Source organism: Pongo pygmaeus, chromosome 1 (assembly GCF_028885625.2).
Source record: "Pongo pygmaeus isolate AG05252 chromosome 1, NHGRI_mPonPyg2-v2.0_pri, whole genome shotgun sequence".
Lineage (NCBI taxonomy): Eukaryota > Metazoa > Chordata > Mammalia > Primates > Hominidae > Pongo > Pongo pygmaeus.
In genome coordinates, this window is record NC_072373.2 from 14065635 (window position 1) to 14086664 (window position 21030).

Here is a 21030-nt window from a genome sequence, read left to right on the forward strand (position 1 = left end):
ACTATGCTATAACATTTATGGTTCTGTCATTCTGCTGTTATATTCTTAAGTATGAGGAATACCATTGCTGTCTCTCTGATGTAGATTTAAGTGTTATATGAAGTAGAAATATGAAATGTTTATATCATACTTAGGAATTTTATTTTATTTTATCTTATCTTATTTTATTTTATTTTATTTTATTTTGAAGCGGAGTCTCGCTCCATCGCCCAGGCTAGAGTGCAGCGGCACGATCTTGGCTCACTGCAACCTCCGCCTTCTGGGTTCAAGCAGTTCTCCTGCCTCAGCCTCCCGAGTAGCTGGGACTGCAGGCGTGTGCCACCATGCCCGGCTAATTTTTGTATTTTTAGGAGAGATGAGGTTTCACCATGCTGGCCAGGCTGGTCTTGAAATCCTGACCTCATGATCTGCCTGCCTCGGCCTCCCAAAATGTTAGGATTACAGACATGAGCCACTGCACCTGGCAGGAATTTTATTTTTGAATAATATACTACTTTTTTGTTTCATTTTATTATAGATACATGATTAAAAGTATTAATTGTGATCAGTTCTTATTTTCATATATCTTGTTTTAGATATTCAATCAGATTAAAATACATATAAATTGAGATTATATAAAATTCATAAAGTAGGTAAATATTGATAAAATTGCTTATGAAGTTTATAATTAATAACAACACTGCTTTTTATCTTGACTTGGTGTTTTTTTCTATTATTTTGTCATACTTTATTTAATTCAGGTGGGGAAATCCCTTTCGTTACTAAGACAGTACAAATTTCCACTTTAGATGTGGGGTTCTTAAAAACTAAGTAAGTTAATTATATGACATACATTAACTTTTTTGATTATAGAGAGGCAAGACATAAAATACATATTGTGCAACAATTATTAAATGAATCTATTCATTATAGAAAACAAAATATAGATGATTTTAACATTTACTTAATGATTGGTTATTAGATTTTTATCTTATCTATACATATTTCAAAGAGTGAGGTTTTAAGTATTATATTAATTTGATTTTACTTACGAAGTTATTTTTAAAATACCTTTATTCTGCATGCTATTTATTTTTAAATCTCTAAGACTGTGCTTTTTAGGTATATATTAACTATATGCTGATAATGTTTCTTTTAAAATTGGGTTTAAGAAGAACCAAAAGCTGAATTGATGTGGGCATATTAACCATTTTGGTAGTATATCTGGTCAACTAATGTTCTTTTCCGTTTTTATTATTACAAAATGATTTCTTACGTAATTTGCCAATGCATCTGTACAAAAGCCATAAGGTTTTCTTTTTACAAATCCAGTTTTTCTGTGGTGAGAGCAAGTATGCTGTGGTCTCTGAATGGTATCTTTTAGCTTTGTATGAATATTTTTAAACATTTGAAAAATCAAATAATTGTGTGGTGGCTTCTTTCAGAAAGTTTCATGTTTGTATTCACAATTTGTCATTACTGTTTAGTATTGTCTTCTTTTGTTGAATTGTAAGCTCCTCGCAGGCAAGAGCTGTGTTTGTTGATTCATTGCTGAGTACCCAGTGCCTAGTGCAGACCCTGTTATTACATAATAGATACCTAAGAGGTGTTTGTCAAATGAATACGTCCACATGTGTACTTACAGTCTTGGAGTCTCATATAATTTTTCATTCTACAGCCAGGTGCGGTGGCTCACGCCTGTAATCCCAGCACTTTAGGAGGCTGAGGCAGGCAAATCACCTAAGGTCAGGAGTTCAAGACAAGTCTGGCCAATATGGCAAAACCCAGTCTCTATTAAAAATACAAAAATTAGCCGGACGTGGTGGCACACACCTGTAATCCCACCTGCTCAGGAGGCTGAGGCAGGAGAATCACTTGAACCTGAGAGGCGGAGGTTGCAGTGAGCTGAGATCACACCATTGCACTCCAGCCAGGGTGACAGAGCAAGACTCTGTCTCAAAAAAAAAAAAATTTTTTTTCATTGTACTCCATTTTATGTAGGTCAGGGAACATACTAGATCTTCAGAAGTTAAATGAGTTTATCATGCATATGTTCTTTTATGTTTTGTTAGTTGAATGCTAAGTGATCTCAATAGAAATATTATCAGACAAGTCATATATATACTTTGGAAATATTTTCCTTAGTACTTTAGATAAATATTCAATAAGATACGTGTTTAGATTCCATCTGTAGAATTAATTACATTGACTGTATTGATAACTGAATTGAAAAAGTATAGGCTAATCACTGTCTTAATTTTCTAACTCAATATTTGTTTTTAATATTTGTTTCAATACTTTTTGTTTGTTTCAGTATTTCTTTTTAAATGGAAGCATTTAGTAATGCTCTTTCCCTTGTGCCCTGCAAAATTAATTTATTTCCTGTTATTATGAAAAGGCCAATTATGATCTTGTAATCATAATTCCTAAAGGTTAAGACCAGTTAAAGCCAGGATAGATAAACTATCCTGGATTGTATATATGTGTATATATTGTGTATATATAGGTATATATTATATACCTATATATATAAAATAAAACCCAGTCTACCTGATTTTTCACATTTTCAGAAAACTGTATTGCTTGAATCTAAAATTGCAAGACAATTTATTTTATTTTATTTTATTTTACATATTTTTTTGAGACAGAGTCTTGCTCTGTTGCCCAGGCTGGAGTGCAGTAGCGCAGTCTTGGCTCACTGCAACCTCTGCCTTCTGGGTTCGAGTGATTCTCCTGCCTCAGCCTCCTGAGTAGCTGGGATTATAGACATGTGACCGTGCCCAGCTGATTTTTGTATTTTTAGTAGAGATGGGGTTTTGCCATGTTAGCCAGGCTGGTCTGGAAGCATTTTTAAGACCAAAAGGTTTGTATTTAACTTACTTACTAAGATTATTGTATTCCTCCAGACGCGGTGGCTTATACCTATAAATCCAGCACTTTGGGAGGCCAAGGTGGGTGAATCACTAGAGCCCAGGAGTTTGAGACCAGCCTGAGAAACGTAGTGACACCCTCTCTCTACAAAATACAAAAAAATTATCCAGGTGTGTTGGTGAATGCCTAGAGTCCCAACTGTTCAGGAGTCTGAGGTGGGACAATTGATACTGGGAGGTCAAGGCTGCAGTGAGCCAGGATGGCGCTACTGCACTCCAGCCTGAGCAACAGAGACTCTGTATGAAGAAGAAAAAAAAAAAAAAAAGAAGATTCTCGTATTCCTTAAGAATGTACTTTCGGGGATGAATAGATATCTTACTTGACATGGTACCCCAAGGAGAAATTGAGAAATATTTTATGGCCTTCTATTTCTTAGCTGCAGTTTCACTCTTTGCCACTTCCTTTCCAATTATTTTATTTTACTTTATTTTTATTTATTTTATTTTTTTTGGAGACAGAGTCTCGCTGTGTCACCGAGGCTGGAGCGCAGTGGAGCGATCTTGGCTCACTGCCACCTCTGCCTCCCGGGTTCAAGTGATTCTCCTACCCCAGCCTCCCAAGTATCTGGGACTACAGGCGCCCGCCACCACACCCGGCTAATTTTTTTTGTATTTTTATTGGAGACGGGGTTTCACTATGTTGGCCAGGCTGGTGTTGAACTCCTGATCTTGTGATCCGCCCTCCTCGGCCTCCGAAAGTGCTAGGATTACAGGCATAAGCCACCGGGCCTGGCCTATTTTAATTTTTTATGAAATTCAAGATATGTGAACTTGAGCTAAAATTTCCCATTTTCTATCTGCGTTGACTATTTTCTTATCTATTATGTCTAAGGTAAATTTGGTGTTGTCTCTTTTTAATATATAGTAAATGTACTGTATTTTTAAAAGTCTAAATTTATGAAGAAGAAGTAGGATTAACTATAGCTTTTTGTTGTAGTTCTGAAGTAAATTCTTCTTTGAAGCCTGTGCTTCTTTGGTAAGGAATGAGAAATCTTGACCCACTAATATTGCTTTCTTAAATTAATTGGCAGCAGTAATTATGCCAGTCTAAGACGTTCTTTCTTATGTAATTTTAATGTCTGTAGGAAATGTGGGGTTTTCATGTAGAGTTTTTCCCCACATGAATTTTATTTTTTTGAGATGAGTCTTGCTCTGTCACCCAGGCTAGGGTGCCGTGGCACGCAATCTCAGCTCACTGCAACCTCCGCCTCTCAGGTTCAAGCGATTCTCCTGCCTCAGCATCCCAAGTAGCTGGGACTACAGGCGCCCGCTACCACACCTGGCTGATTTTTGTATTTTCAGTAGAGACACGGTTTCACCATGTTGGCCAGGCTGGTCTCGAACTGCTGACCTCATGATCTGCCCACCTCTGCCTCGGCCTCCCAAAGTGCTGGGATTACAGGCATGAGCCACTGTGCCCAGCCTAATTTTTATCTTTTTGTTAGAGACGGAGTCTCACCACGCTGGCCAGGCTGGTCTTGAACTCCTGGCCTCTGGTGATCTGCCTGTCTGGGCTTCCCATAGTTCTGGGATTACAGGTGTGAGCCACCGTGCCCAGCCTCCCCACATGAATTTGCGTTTTTTTTTTGTTTGTTTTTTTTTTCCTATTCTTTGAAAATATCCTGTAGAGAAAATAGAAGGAACATTTGAGTAATATTCTAATGGGTAATTACATATACGGAAGGAACATTTCTTATTTTTAAAAACAATGATCAATTATAGTTATTTAATCTTCTGACCATCTTTATTTTTCTTGTAAGATCTATCAGACAACTAAAGTGCTATTTAACATCTCATTAGGTTTTGAAATACTTGTCTGCCAATATGTTTGTGTCAGTGATCTCAGCTTGTATTTGGTAAGGACATTTGTAATTTGAAAAAGCTTCCTCAACCAAAATTCTCACATGTTATTTTCACGTTTTCTTCCTCTTCACGCCACTGGTCTCTCACTCTTCACTAAGCTTACTCTGAATAGGGCCTGGAATGCCCCCTACCGTTATTTTCGTGTTAGAATCTTTTCCTGGGCAGTCCATTCCCTTCTCTTCTCTAATTCTCCACAGGAGTGCTTTTTGGCAAGCACTCTCTTTCATTTTCATTGTTGGAATTTCTTAACTTGTGAAATAAAGGCCCTGATAAATTTTTAAGATATGCTCTAGTTCTAAAAGTTATTAGTTTTGATAACAGTAACAATATTGTATAACTGTATTTTATACAAAGAGCATAACTGGCAAGGTAAAAAAAAAAATGCAAAAACTTAGTGTCAAAACAAGGGCCTGAATAAACAAATAAAAGCACTGAGAAAGTAGAATAGAAAGAAGCCAAGTAACAGAAGAGTCATAATATTAGCTAATATTTATAGATCTGTAAGTTAGATCTATAAATATAATGTAATATTATAATACATTGTTTGCTGTTAGATTACGTCATTATAGTAAGTTTTCAGGGAATTTCTTAAAACCATATAGAATATTCCATGAGAATTTTTTTTGTTTTGTTTTTTGAGACGGAGTCTTGTTCTGTCACCCAGGCTGGAGTGCAATGGCGCGATCTCGGCTCACTGCAACCTCCGCCTCCTGGGTTGAAGCGATTCTCCAGCCTCAGCCTCCCGAGTAGCTAGGATTACAGGCATGTGCCATCATGCCTGGCTAATTTTTGTGTTTTTGTAGAGACAGGGTTTCACCATGTTGGCCAGGCTGGTCTCGAACTCCTGACCTCAGGTGATCTGCCCACCTCAGCCTTCCAAAGTGCTGGGATTACAGGCATTAGCCACTGCGCCCGGCCCCATGAGAATTTTAAAACAAAAATTTTCCAGAATAGTAAGGCCATACTGTTTATTACAACTATGTATGTAGTTGGTTTCATCTAATTTAAGAATTTATTTTTTTGTGTGTGTCCTGCCTGCTCCAACACACTTTTGACATCTAAACTCAACTACTTAACATTTTTCTGACATCCAGTCCTCTTGTACCACCCTTCTTTTATAATTGAGTAGAAGAGAACATGATTAGCATATAGGATTTACAGAGCTTAGGCAGTGGGCCCCAGCCTGTACCATACCAAGCATCCATCATTTTATTATTTTTGTGTATGTTCTTGCCACCTTGTTCTTAAGAGAATTTAAATGACATACATTATATCTGAGTAATAAAGGAATCTTCCTTTATCACAGTGGCCTTACCCATGAGGCAGTAACTGTTTTTCCTTGTTTGATGTGTTTGGTGATGCATGTAAAATATACAAATGTGCAATATCATGCATGTATTCTTAAATTGAAAACTATTTTACCCTACTTCAAAATATAATTGATAATAAAACCCAGGTTGAATTGAGTCGGTTTTTTATTGATAGTAAAACATGTCTGGTATAAAACTAGCTACAGAACAGATAGCCTTTGGTTAAGAAAGGTAAAACATGATTATAACTTTGTTTAGCCCACATTAATGTTATGTGCAGCCATCATGAACTGACTTCAGTTTCTCTCATAAAAAATTAGCTTGTTTTGTTTTCTTTTAAAAACAAAGTTGATATCTTGACTTCTTCTTTCCATAACTATTCTAATAGAGCAACTTCTAGGAGCTCATATTGAAATCTACAGAGGATGGAGGTGTTTTCTTTTCGTTTCCCACCATGCCCCCAATTTTGGAAAGAAGTAAATTGCTTTCCTAAGCATTATACAGTTTTTGATATTAATAGGAAAGGTAAAAGTACTACTGCAAATATATAGATAGATGCTACAGTGCCAGGTAGAAGTACCAAAAGGAGTGTGTTTAGTAGAAGAATACTTGCTTTAAAGCTTTTCAAAGTACTTATCATATATTTGTACTTATACCTGTACTTACCATATATTTCTACAAAAAAAACCCCATATATGGTATGTACCATTATTTTTTATTTTATTTTTAAATTGTAGTCTTATTTTATACAGAAATAAACTAAGCCTTAGATTGAGAATGAGTTGATCAGGACCACATAACTAGGAAGCAGGGATTATGTTAAGTCTGTCCTAAAGCTCATTCCATTCCCTCTTATTCTTATTACGGCCCTCAGCATCTTCCAGCATATAAACAACCCCTTGCATGGGGTTGAATCCTCAGCTTTTCTGGCTTTTACTGGCTACAAGCCAGTAGTTTGTACCAGCAGAGTAACTGCCCAGGAGTTTGCTACAGATACTTTCCAGGCCTATGCTAGAGTAAGAATATAATTTATTAGTCAAGTAATGACTCAAGTCATTTACTTCTTGATTTGGGGACTTTGTTACTTCCTTTTAATACCTCTAACAGTGAGGACATTTTAATTTAAAAGCTCATTTTCAGGTGTCCGTGTTCTAGTTTTGTGTTTTCTATGAGTAATGTATATAACTTTGAACACAAAAAGAGAATGTCAATTAGTTTTTATTTTTATTTTTATTTTTTATTTTTTGAGACGGAGTCTGGCTCTGTCACCCAGGCTGGAGTGCAGTGGCGCGATCTCGGCTCACCACAAGCTCCGCCTACCAGGTTCACACCATTCTCCTGTCTCAGCCTCCGGTAGCTAGGATTACAGGCGGCCGCCACCATGCCCGGCTAATTTTTTTTATTTTTAGTAGAGATGGGGTTTCACCGTGTTAGCCAGGATGGTCTCGATCTCCTGACCTCACGATCCGCCCGCCTCGGCCTCCCAAAGTGCTGGGATTACAGGTGTGAGCCACCACGCCCGGCCGTCAATTAGTTTTTAATGTTTACTTCTTATAGCTGTCATAATTCTTGAATGAATGAAGAACGAATAAACTGTCATTCTTTTTTTTTTTTTTTTGCTTTAAACAAATAGTTTTATTGCAATTAATAGTAACTTGCACCCTATGAAATTGTGAAGACCATCAGTATTGAATCAAGAGGCCATCACAGCTGTTGACTCAGCTGTCTGTACATGTAGGGAGCATTTCAGAATACTGAAAAACTTTGCAGAGTAATGTTTTTCTGGTATTTTATGAGCAAGCATTTTTTTTTCTAGTTGATTTTGCATTATCCATACGTTACAATACGGTGCTTTTCTTTTCTTTTTTTCTTTTCTTTCTTTTTTTTTTTTTTTGTGAAACAGAGTCTGGCTCTGTTGCCCAGGCTGGAGTGCAGTGGCGCAATCTCAGCTCACTGCAAGCTCTGCTCCTGGGTTCACACGATTCTTCTGCTTCAGCCTCCCCAGTAGCTGGGACTACAGGTGCCCGCCACCAGGTCCGGCTAATTTTTTTATTGTTAGTAGAGATGGGGTTTCACCGTGTTAGCGATGATGGTCTCCATCTCCTGACTTCGTGATCTGCCCGCCTTGGTCTCCCAAAAGTGCTGGGATTACAGGTGTGAGCCACCATGCCTGGCTGTAATACGGTGCTTTTCTATTACACAATGCCATTTAAAACTGAAGCTATTACCTTAGCTTTCTGATGTGTCTAGAGAAAAATTGCCTACCTGTTGCTTAAGAATGAAACAAAGTAAAACAAAATGTAGAAAATACTGTGATTTATCTTAATACTTCCTGTACAGATTCAGTTTCTCTTTGTTGTAGCCGAGTAAGCAGTGCTACTTGAGGAATCGTGAGGTCATGCTCTCTAGTCTTGGCTCGGCCAGTAGCTAGCTTTAAGTCCATGGGCAAGTTATTACCTCCCTCTCTTTGTGCCTTGGTAGCTTGCTCTTCAAACCAGGAAGCTGAGATGACTTCCAGGGTCCTTTCCCTTCTAAAATGTCATGATTCTATATGAGTTTCTCTTTAATATGGCATAGGTTATTTCTGTGGTATATATTGTACATATTTATATTAATTTCCTTTAATTTTAGATACGACGAATGGATTAAAGCAGATAAAATAGTAAGACCTGCTGATAAAAACGTGCCAAAGATAAAACATCGGAAGAAAATAAAGGTAAGTGCTTGTTTTTACTACACACTGTTAGCTCTTAAAAAGAAGTTTTCCTCCAAATGATGCAATTAAATATGTGTTAGTGTTACACTTTATTGAAATAGCACATTTCTCAAATGCTAGATTTGTATATAATTAATTTTGTCAGGTTAGGGAAAGCATTTTAGAAACAGTACTGGATGATCTTTGAGACTTTTTCAGTCCCAACATTATATAAAGCCATTCAACCAGATTTTATTTATCCATTTCTGCCATTTCCTTCCCCTCTAGTTCCCAACCAGGAGCCATAAGGCAGTGTGACTTGGAGAGACATAGGTTATTATTGTAGCTATAAACCATTCCAAGGAAGAAAAGGCTATCTGGCAACTCCTTTTTCTCTTCTTCTTTATCTGATTATAGTCAGTGGCTTAGAATATATTCACAAGATTTTTTTTGTTTTTTTTTTTTTGAGACAGAGTCTCACTCTGTCGCCCAGGCTGGAGTACAGTGGTGCAACCTCGGCTCACTGCAACCTCCACCTCCCAGTTCAAGTGATTCTCATGCCTCAGCCTCCCGAGTAGCTGGGATTACAGGCACACACCACCACACCTGGCTAATTTTTGTATTTTTAGTAGAGATGGGGTTTCACCATGTTGGCCAGGCCGGTCTCGAACTTCTGACCTCAGGTGATCCGCCCGCCTTGGCCTCCCAAAATGCCGGGATTATAGGCGTGAGCCACCACACCCAGCCCCACAGGATCCTATTAACCACGAAAATGCCGTGGGGATTTACTTAGGAGCTCATATGGAAAATTAATGTTACTTTTATGTATGATAGAATTATTCATTCTAAGACTAAATTTTCCTAAATGTTTGATTAGCATCTTCTATGCATCTGGAATGACACTAGATATGTACCATCCTTAGGAGAATTACTCTCACTCAAAATTTATAGTGTTTACTGCTAACTCATGCTTCAGAGAGCTTATTTTTCCTATAAATCAAAAAAATTTTTAAGAGTAGTTTCTAGGAAATATTGGCCTCTGCTTATCTATTTGTAAACAAATAATTTGAGAAGATTTCTCATCTTTTCTCAAAACATTAATATGTCACTGAGGTAGGAAGGTTGCCCCTGACTTGACTTTACAAAAGTACCTGGAATTTTGTCATTCCCAACCCGCATATAATGAGATTTTAAAATGACCACGTTGCAATTGTTTTCTTGTTTTTTCTTTCTTTTCTTTTCTTTTTTTTTTTTTTTGAAACGGAGTTTCACTCTTGTTGCCCAGGCTGGAGTGCAATGGCGCAATCTTGGCTCACCGCAACCTCCATCTCCCAGGTTCAAGTGATTCTCCTGCCTCAGCCTCCCGAGTAGCTGGGATTACAGGCATGTGCCACCACCCCGGCTACTTTTGTATTTTTAGTAGAGACGAGACGGGGTTTCTCCATGTTGGTCAGGCTGGTCTTGACCTCCCGACCTCAGGTGATCTACCTGCCTTGGCCTCCCAAAGTGCTGGGATTACAGGTGTGAGCCACCGCACCTGGCCTCTTTTTTTTAGTTAGTATTCAATTTAAACGTATTGTGATTTTAATTCTGAAGAGCAAGTTGTAGGTTTGCTAGTCCTAATCACCTGATTGTTAATTTGATTCCCATTATTAAAGTATAAATACAAAACCTTTTGATCATCCTGTGTAGTATTTTGTTAAGTAGCTTTAAAAATCTGGCTGTTTTGAGGGGCTTCTTATATTCTTTCTTTTATGTTCAATATTTAACAAAATATTCTGTAATAGTGAGTTAAAAGTGGACATTAACATTGTTTCTGATAAATGCCTTATGATAAATTACGACATACTTTTTTTCTTAACCTAGAATAAATTAGACAAAGAAAAAGACAAAGATGAAAAATACTCTCCAAAAAACTGTAAACTTCGGCGCTTGTCCAAACCACCATTTCAGACAAATCCATCTCCTGAAATGGTGTCCAAACTGGATCTCACTGATGCCAAAAACTCTGATACTGCTCATGTTAAGTCCATAGAAATCACTTCAATCCTCAATGGACTTCAAGGTAAACAACAATCGTTCTGTTGCATGCAAGTATTTGATTTTCGTTTATGAGACAAATTCTATAAAGGTAATTCAGTGACATTACCAACTACTGTTTTTTCTACCAGAATTTTGTTCGCTCTCTTATTACAGGTTGAATATCTCTTAACTGAAATTCTTGGAACCAGAAATGTTTTGGATTTCAGATTTTTTTTTGGATTTTGGAATATTTGCATTCCACAAGCCAAATCCGAAAATTCTAAATCTGAAATGCTCCAGTGAGTGTTACCTTTGAGAATCACGTCAGCACTCAAAAAGTGTATGATTTTGGAGTCTTTTCAGATTTTGGATTTGGGATGTTCAACCTGTACTTGAAATAAAATCAGCCATTGATTGAGGCCTCGAATTTTTTTATTACTAGTAGATCCAAGGGCACCATAAAATTTTGGTTAACATTTAATATTCAACTTTTAGCATTGTTACTTTAGTTTTTTAATCTTTTCTGTACCATCCTTTCTGTTGCAATGTAATGCATAATTTGTGTTATACAACATCAGACCATAAAAGTATACTGACAAGTTGTTGTAAAGAACACCAAACTTTGTTTGTCCTGATTATGACTATTATTATCTCTGTTTCTTTGAGACAGGGTCTCACTCTGTAGCCTAGGTTGGAGTACAGTGGTGCAATCTCAGCTCACTTCAGCCTCAACCTCCCAGACTCTAAAGATCCTCACACCTCAGCCTCCCAAGGAGCTAGGGCTGCAGGTGCATGCCACCATGCCCGGCTAATATTTATATTGTTTCTAGAGACGGGGTTTCGCCCTGTTGACCAGGCTCGTCTCGAGCTCCTAGGCTCAAGCAGTTGGCCTGTCTTAGCCTCCCGAGTGCTAGGATTACAGGCAGGAGCGACTGCACCTGGACTGACTTCCTTTTTTTTTTTTTTTGAGACGGAGTCTCCCTCTGTCACCCAGGCTGGAGTGCAGTGGCGCAATCTCAGCTCACTGCAAGCTCCACCTCCCGGGTTCACGCTGTTCTCCTGTCTCAGCCTCCCGAGTAGCTGGGACTACAGGTGCCCGCCACTGCACCTGGCTAATTTTTTGTGTTTTTAGTACAGATGGGGTTTCACTGTGGTCTAGATCTCCTGACCTCATGATCCGCCCACCTTGGCTTCCCAAAGTGCTGGGATTACAGGTGTGAGCCACCTCGCCCGGCCTGACATGACCTCTTTTATGATGGGATTATTGCTTAGTATTTAAGGCAGAATGAAGTATAGATAATAAAAACAATGAGGATTGGAGCGGAGATTTATTAAATCTGACTGGCAGGGAAGGGGACATATCTATGAGATAAAAGAATGGATCTCCATAAAAATATTTTAACATTTCTCATAACTTAAAAGAAGTTTCATTTTTACTTACTTTGAATGTAGTAGTAGCTAGTTTTTGTTCCTTATTGTAGATGTGTGTTTATATTAACTCATTATTTTATAAACCAAATGCTGTACTGTATTTTTGTTTACTCTCCACTGTACTAATTAGGGCAATATTTTAAAATTGATTTTTAAAAAATTTTCCCATGTATCCTACGTGCGAATAGTGCATGGAAAATACATGTATAGTTTAAAGAACGGTAATAATATGGATACTAGTATGTCTCCACAGTAGCAATCAAATACTATTTACTTAAAACATGTAGTATGTCTCCTCCCAGAAGTAATTATAGTCTGGACTTTTGTGTAATCCTTGCTTTACTTTTCTTCAGAGTTGAATTATCTATATTTATATTCCTAAGTAATTTTTATTTTACTTCATTTTTTTAGGGTGTTTTTTTGTTTTGTTTTTGTTTTTGAGGCAGTCTCGCTCTGTCACCCAGGCTGGAGTGCAGTGGTGCTATCACGACTCAAGTGACCTCCTGGGCTCAAGCGACCTTTCCACCTCAGCCTCCTAAGTAGCTGGAACTACAGGTGTGTGCCACCATGCCAGGCTAATTTTTGTAGTTTTTGTGGAGATGGGGTTTCACCATGTTGCCCAGGCTTGTCTCAAACTCCTGGACTCAAGCAATCCAATCCGTCTGCCTCAGCCTTCCAAAGTGTTAGGATTACAGGCATGAGCCACTGCACCCAGCCTGTTTTTTAGTTTTTTAAAAACTGAGTAACAAGCATAAGCCTAGTTTTATAAGAAGGCTCAGATGAAGGCTTTCTGAGAATGTTACCTGAATAGAGATTCTAAGTCGTACTCTGATTTCAGATTTAGCTTCTCTGAGAGTTTACAAAAGCCCCTCTAGAGAATTCAGTTGGACAGGTCATAAGCCAGTTCTGGTAAACCTAGGGGTCCACTACAGTTAGAATATCTGACACATTTGGCTGGGCATAGTAGCTCACTCCTGTAATCCCAGCACTTTTGGAGGCCAAGGTGGGCAGATTACCTGAGGTCAGGAGTTTGAGACCAGCCTGGCCAACATGGTGAAACCCTGTCTCTACTAAAAAAAAAAAAATACAAAAACTTTGCCGGGTGTGGTGGTGGGCGCCTGTAATCCCAGCTACTTGGGAGGCTGAGGCAGGAGAATCGCTTGAACCCGGGAGGCAGAGGTTGCAGTGAGTCAAGATCACGCCATTGTACTCTAGCCTGGGCAGCAACAGCGAAACTCCGTCTTAAAAAAAAAAAAAAAAAAAAGAATGTCTGACACATTCGCAGTGGATGTTATGTGGGAGTGTGCTCAGTCGTAGTAGCAGACTACTCTATATATATTCCCATTCTAGGCTTATGGTGATTTACTCCTATTTTTCACAAGTAGGTCAGAATGTTTCTGCTGGATAAAATGATGTCATTAGCTGATCTAGGTAGTGGCACATAAGACATGGAAGGGAGAGCTGGAATTTCATTGACACATAGTTGAAGCAAGATAAATGCAGATTTTAAAATCTAGTCTGGTTCACTCAGGCATTCAAAGACTACAGAGAGGCAGCAGCAGGTAGCTTAATGATAATAGCCTACGGTATGACTTTCTTTGGAAACAAACACTGCTTTAGTCTGGACTGGTTTCCCTCTATATCTGTTGCACAGCTATTTTCCTAGGGAGATCCCATTCTAGGGATCTCCTTTAATGTAGCTCTTGGATTTCTTTGTTTTTGGCATCTCAGGTTTCTCCCCACCCCCATACTTTCATTTTGGTGGAGCACATTCTCTAGTAGCTTCTAAAGAGCAAGTGCATGAGAGGGAATTTTTAGAGATTGGCTGCATTTAAATATCTGTATTTATTTTTGCAAATATCTTTACTCTATTCATAGTTTGGCTGGATTGGAAGTTTTTCCTTCAGTGTTTTATTGGCAGTATTGAATTGTTTTTTTGCTTCCAGTATTGCTTTTGTGAAGTCCAGAGCTCTTCCAATTCCTTATGCTTTGTATGTGACTTGTTTTATTCTTTATTTTTTGCTTTTCCCTCTCTGGAATCTTTTTTTTTTTCTTCTTTTCTTTTTTTGAGATGGAGTCTCACTCTGTCGGCCAAGCTGGAGTGCGGTGGCACAATTTGGGCTTACTGCAACCTCTGCCTCCTGGGTTCAAGTGTTTCTCCTGCCTCAGCCTCCTGAGTAGGTGGGATTGCAGGGGCCTGCCACCATGCCTGGCTAGTTTTTCTATTTTTAGTAGCGATGAGGTTTCGCCATTTTGGCCAGGCTGGTCTCGAACTGCTGACCTCAAGTGATCCGCTCACCTCAGCCTCCCAAAGTGCTGGGATTACTGGCATGAGCCACCATGCCCTGCTAGGAATCTTGAATCTTTGTTTTTCATATCCAAAAATTTAACTCTGAAATATATCTACACAAGGCCAAAGGAAGAGAACAGATATATCCACAGTACACTTGGCTGTTCTCTGTCTTTAGCCTTGTGTAGATATATTTTCATCCTGTGATGCCTACTTGCTAGACTCTTCATTCTAGCAACTTTTGTCTTTCTGTTCTAGGCAGTTTTTTTGAATGATTTTCTTGATTATTTCCTCTTCTGCATTTTACTGTTCTCTCTTTTTTAATTTTTATTCATTATTATTATTTTTAAAAAATAATTATTCTTTTTGAGATGAGGTGTCACTATATTGCCCAGGCTGGTCTCAAACTTCTGAGCTCAAGCAATCTTCCTGTCTCAGCCTCCGAAAGTGCTAGGATTACAGGCATGAGCTACTGTACTGGCCCCACCAAATTTTTTTTTTTTTTTAATTGAGACTGTGTTTCACTATGTTCAGCCCAGGCTGTTCTCACACTTCTGGGCTCAAGCAGTCCTCCTGCCTCAGCCTCCCAAGTAGTTGGGTAGCTGGGTTATAGGTGCATGACACTGCGCTTGGCTGTTATCTTTCTTTGGCCAGCCATTATTTGATATTATACCTTCTGTAATATACTCTAATATGCTCACCATTTAATTTCTTGCTTTTTATTAATTTTTTTGTCTTTTTATTTCTTTGAAATTTTATCTGCTTTGTCTTTTAATCCTTTTGTTGACTTTTTGCTGTAATGTTTAAGTTTTCCGTGTGTGTGTGTGGTTTTTTTTTTTGAGACTTGAGTCTCACTCTGTTGCCTAGGCTGGAGTACAGTGGCGTGATCTCGGCTCATTGCAATCTCTGCCCTCCAAGTTCAAGCGATTCTTCTGCCTCAGCCTCCCGAGTAGCTGGTATTACAGGCGCCTGCCACCGCTCCCAGCTAATTTTTTGTATTTTTAGTAGAGATGGGGTTTCACCATCTTGGCCAGGCTGGTCTTGAACTCCTGACCTTGTGATCCACCCGCCTCAGCCTCCCAAAGTGCTGGGATTATAGGCGTGAGCCACTGCGCCCAGCCTTTCAATGAATATTTTAAAATTAAACTAGTTTAATTTTTCAAGAGCTCTATTTTCTGTGTGTTTTGTACCACTCTTTTCTTATAGATGGACGTAATACCTTACCTTTCTGATTTTGATCTTTCAAAGGATTTTATAATTTTTGGGTTTTTTTTTTGCTTGGTCAATTACCTCTAATTTGCTTTTTTCTGTTTTGTTGTTTTGAGCTCTTCCCTATTAAGAATTTTTTTTCCTGGCTGTCTTATGATTATGAAGGAAAGACTAAACTGATTTGGAAATTGCAAGCATATGGTTGGCACTTGTTGACCTTGAGTTTCACTATCAGGTGATCTGGTTGGCCATGTCCTAGGGAATTCATAATATGAAGTCTTTAGGTCTTTTTCTCTTAGACTAGTTGGCTTCCAGAGAAAAGAATTCCAGTCTCTTGACTGGAGGGTGGTAAGAGAATGGTTTCCAGTGTTCTAGGATCTAGTTGAAGAACAGAGAGAGGGGTGGAGGATTCTTAGTGGTTAGATATGTTCATGAATCCCCCTAATTTCAGCATTACATCTGTACCTGTGCCTTCAACAGTTGTTAGCATCTCCCAGGCTAGGAGCCCTCTCCTGCTGTCTTCAGAGAATAAAGCTCTAGAAGGGCAGTCACCTTCCAACCTGAAGTGAGGTGGAGATCTAGGCATCTAAGTAATTTTCAGTCTTCACCCAGTGCTCCTTGTATGAGGCTCCCCACTGCCGTTTTTTATTTTCATAGGCACTAGGGCAGTCAGTAATTATTGAGGGTTCTATGGTAAACTGGGTTGGTTTTTGGCTTTCCTCACTGCTGGTATGAGGTTTAGCCTTCTTTGGTGTCCGTCATTCATTTATCTGCTTTCTGACTTGCAAATTGTGTTGCTTTTCTCTTGTATTTTCCCCCATTTTTATAGGTTTATTCATTTCAGAAATTGCATTTATATAGCATATATATGACATATGAGTATGTATACACACACACATACATATAACATATATACAGTGCCCCAAAACCCCCCACACACGTATTTATCCTATATGTGTAATAGATACTCACATGTGTGCAATCTTTTTACAGATGGGAACATTAACATATTACAAACTCTTTTTTCCCCCTACTTAGTGGTATAACTTATAAATCTTTCCAAATCAGCACATCCACATCTACTGAATAGATATATCATAATTTGTTTAATTAGTTTCTAATAAAAACACATTTTGGTCATTTCCCATATTTTTCCTGTTAGTTCAACAATGAGTATCATATTTGCATACTTTTAACATTTTAAGTATTCTCTTCATATTTTCTCTTTTTTTCAGTGAATTTTATTTTATCTTTGGCCACAGATCAAATTGAAGACATTTCAAATATTTCCAGTTAATTAATGATCATCATATGAATGCATATGTGTATGTATATGTATACATAAAAATTTGATGCCCCTTGTGAGTAGAGAACACAGACAGCTAAGATTCTATCCTCTCGTTCTGAGATGGGTTGGGAATAAAACCAGAGGTACAGTGATAGTTGGAGTTCTGTGGAGAAATTGAATGTCTCTGGAGAATAATCTTCTACATTCTGGCAGTGGAAATCCCCTAGAGTAAACTAGATCCGGGATGAATCATGTAAAGCCTGTCAGTTAATAAATCCTACTAACAGTAGTGCCAATCAAGTTTTAATAGGGCATTCTTAATCATCTCTTGTTATTCTCAGAGAACCTACAGTATCTATAAAACAAGAATAAGCTGGGCACGGTGGCTCACACCTGTAATCCCAGCATTTTGGGAGGCCAAGGTGGGCGGATCACCTGAGGTCGGGAGTTCAAGACCAGCCTGACCAACAGGGAGAAACCGCGTCTCTACTGAAAATAGAAAACAGTTAGCCGGGCGTGGTGGCACATGCCTGTAGTTCCAGCTGCTTGGGAGGCTGAGGCAGGAGAATCACTTGAACCCACGAGGCGGAGGTTGCGATGAGCTGAGATCACGCCATTGCGCTCCAGCCTGGGTAACAGGAGTGGAACTCCGTCTACAAAAAAAAAAAAAAGAATAAGATGCAGTGAAAAAGAAAAGAACAAGAAAGACTTGAAGATAAAAATCTAAAGGCCAGGCACAGTGTCTCACGCCTGTAATCCCAGCACTTCGGGAGGCCAAGGTGGGCAGATCACTTGAGGTCAGGAGTTCGAGACCAGCCTAACCAACATGGTGAAACCCTATCTCTAATAAAAATACTAAAATTAGCCGAATGTGGTGGTTGGTGCCTATAATCCCAGCTGCTCAGGAGGCAGAAGCATGAGAATTGCTTGAACCTGCACCACTGCACTCCAGTCTGGGCAACAGAGAGAGACCCTGTCTCAAAAAAACCAAAAACAAAAAATCTAAATTAAAATTCAGTAGAGCTGGGCACGGTGGCTCACACCTGTAATCCCAGCACTTTGGGAGGCCGAGGCAGATGGATCACCTGAGGTCAGGAGTTTGAGACCAGCCTGACCAATAGGGTGAAACCCCATCTCTGCTAAAAATACAAAAATTAGCTTGGTGTGTGCTTGTAGTCCCAGCTATTGGGGAGGCTGAGACAGGAGAATTGCCTGAACCCGGGAGGTGGAGGTTGCAGTGAACTGAGATCTTGCCAGCGCACTCCAGTCTGGGCAACAGAGCGAGACTCTGTCTCTTAAAAAAAAAAAGCAAATTCAGTAGAGCATTAAGAATTTTAAATGGAGGAAATCTTCAGAAAGTTTAAAACAGCAGCGATGGAAATTTTAGAGAAAAGATAGGTTACATAGTGTATTACTCTAGGAAGGGGGAACTATGAAAACAGAGGAGAGAGGCCAGGCGCGGTGGCTCACGCCTGTAATCCCTGCACTTTGGGAGGCTGAGGTGGGTGGATCACGAGGTCAGGAAATCAAGACCATCCTGGCCAACACGGTGAAACCCTGTCTCTACTAAAATACAAAAATTAGCTGGGTGTGGTGTCATGCGCCTGTAGTCCCAGCTACTCAGGAGGCTGAGGCAGGGGAATCACTTGAACCTGGGAGGTGGAGGTTGCAGTGAACTGAGATTGCACCACTGCACTCCATCCTGATGACAGAGCAAGACTCAGTCTCAAAAAAAAAAAAAAAAAAAAAAAAAAAAAGCAAATAACTAAAAGAAGAAAAATTCCAGAACTGACAGACACAAATCTTTACACTGAAATTGCTCACTAGGTACCTAATAAATTAAGAGTCATACCATAGTACATCATTATGAAATTATAAAATATCAAGAATGAAAAAATCACCACAAAGGAATGAGAAACCAAAGGAAAGTTATGGTTTATAACCCCTTAAGCAAAGAAGCAGTACATTCAGAAGGATTCAGAACTCTTAAGGAAACAATTTTTAACCTAGAATTCTGTACCTCGTTAAACTCTCAATCAATGAAGTTTGAGGGTAAGGATGTATTCAGATAAGTAAGGACGATGAATATTTATATCCCATGTACCTTTTTAAGGAAACTACTCGATGAGCTCTAGTACAGATGAGATGAACAAGGAAGAAGAAGATGTGAGATTCAGTTAACAGTGGACCTAGCTCAAGAGAAAGCAGCGAGGAGGATTCCCCGGATGACAGCAGTTAGAGCAGACCCAGAGAGATACCACCCAGATGCTACTGCAGAAAATAGCTCTCTAGGGTGCAGAGATAGGGTGAATAAGGGGAAATTGGATACAATGCTTGATTTAATGAAATAAAATAATGTTAAAGAGATACAAAGGAAGATATAACATGCAGAAAAGTAGTTGGAAACTCTTGGAAAAATAAATTGCTGTATAAGAAAGGAAGTTTATCAAATGTACTACTTATTTCTGCAGGGAACCACATTTACATATGTTATTATATTGTAAAAATGAAAGATAACTATATATAGAAAGGATGGTAGAGGGGAGATATGGGTGTTGATAAGAAAGAATCCCCATTGCTCATAGAGGATAAACTTTATAAATAAGTCAGCAGGCCAGGGACGTTGGCTCATGCCTATAATCCCAGTGCTTTGGGAGGCTGAGATGAGCAGATCACTTGGGGTCAAGAGTTCGAGATCAGCCTGTCTAAGATGATGAAACTTCATCTCTACTAAAAATATAAAAATTAGCTGGGCATTGTGGCATGTGCCTGTAGTCCCAGCTGCTTGGGAGGCTGAGGCAGGAGAATTGCTTGAACCCAGGAAGAGGAGGTTGCAGTGAACTGAGATCACACCACTGTACTCCAGCCTGGGTGACAGAGTGAGATTCCGTCACACACACACACACACACAAATAAATAAATAAAACAAATAGTATATTATGAATAGTAAGAGATGACTATAACTATCAGATGTTAACACTTTGGAGGTGGAAAAAGATTTTTATCCTCTTGTTGGTTTTTCATTATGAGTCTAGATTTGTTTTTAATGATGTATATGTATTGTTTTGATAATTTAAAAAATGTGGCCGTGCAGGCACACATTGTAAAGGTGAAATGGTTTACCAGTCTTAGTTATGTCAGTTATGTTTTACATTTAATGAATTTAGCTAAAGAACATGCATGGATTTCTCACTAGAGAGCTATAGTTAAGGTTGTAAGTTCTGGAGTTAAATGACTTAGATTTAACTACTTTGGGGGGTAGATTAACCTCTAAACCCCAGTCCCTTTTTTTGCTTTGTTTTGTTGTGTTGCTTTTTGTTTGTTTGTTTTTCTTATTTATTTAAAACCCTAGTCTCTTGAACTATAAAGTGGGGCTGATAACAACATATATCTCGTAGTGTTGTTGTGAGGATTGAATGAGATGGTCTGTTCAAAGTGTATCAAAGTAACCAGCATGTAGTAGGTTCTCAAGAAATGTTATCTTAAAATAACAATAAAATGATTTACCAGAATGAACACACTGAAGCAGTAAGTTCCATAATTAATTTTACATAAGTTAGCAGTAACTAAAATTAATTATATCTATTCTTTAAAACATCATGGAAATCATTGATTACAAAATTATTGGATATTCATTATTACATTGAAAAATGAAGCTGGCCAGATGTGGTGGCTCATGCCTTTAATCTTAGCACTTTGGAAGGCTGAGGTAGGCAGATTGCTAGAGCTCAAGAGTTCAAGACCAGCCTTGGCAACATGACGAGACCCTGTCTCTCCAAAAAATACAAAAATTAGCTGGATGTGGCACACCTGTAGTCCCAGCTACTTGGGTGGCTGAGGTGGGAGGATCATTTGAGCCCAGGAGGTTGAGGCTGCAGTGAGCCATGATAGTGCCTGGGGAACAGAGCAAGACCCTGTCTCCGAAAAAAAGAGAGAGAGAGAGGGAGAAATAAAGAAAGAGAAAGAAAAGAAAGAAAAAGAAAGGAAGGGAGGCAGGGAGGGAAAGAAAAGAA

General features: G+C 38.8%; 1 protein-coding gene across 6 annotated transcripts in view; it reads left to right on the top strand.

Moving 5' to 3' along the window:
• ARID4B (AT-rich interaction domain 4B) overlaps window positions 1-21030 on the top strand; it is a 160428-nt gene that overhangs the window by 122549 nt on the left and 16849 nt on the right. For all 6 annotated transcript variants that reach the window (XM_063670896.1, XM_063670899.1, XM_063670903.1 and 3 more), the window contains 2 exons: window positions 8714-8798; window positions 10644-10842. In XM_063670896.1, the coding sequence (XP_063526966.1) occupies window positions 8714-8798; window positions 10644-10842 (284 nt within the window). The remainder of the gene's footprint in view (window positions 1-8713; window positions 8799-10643; window positions 10843-21030) is intronic.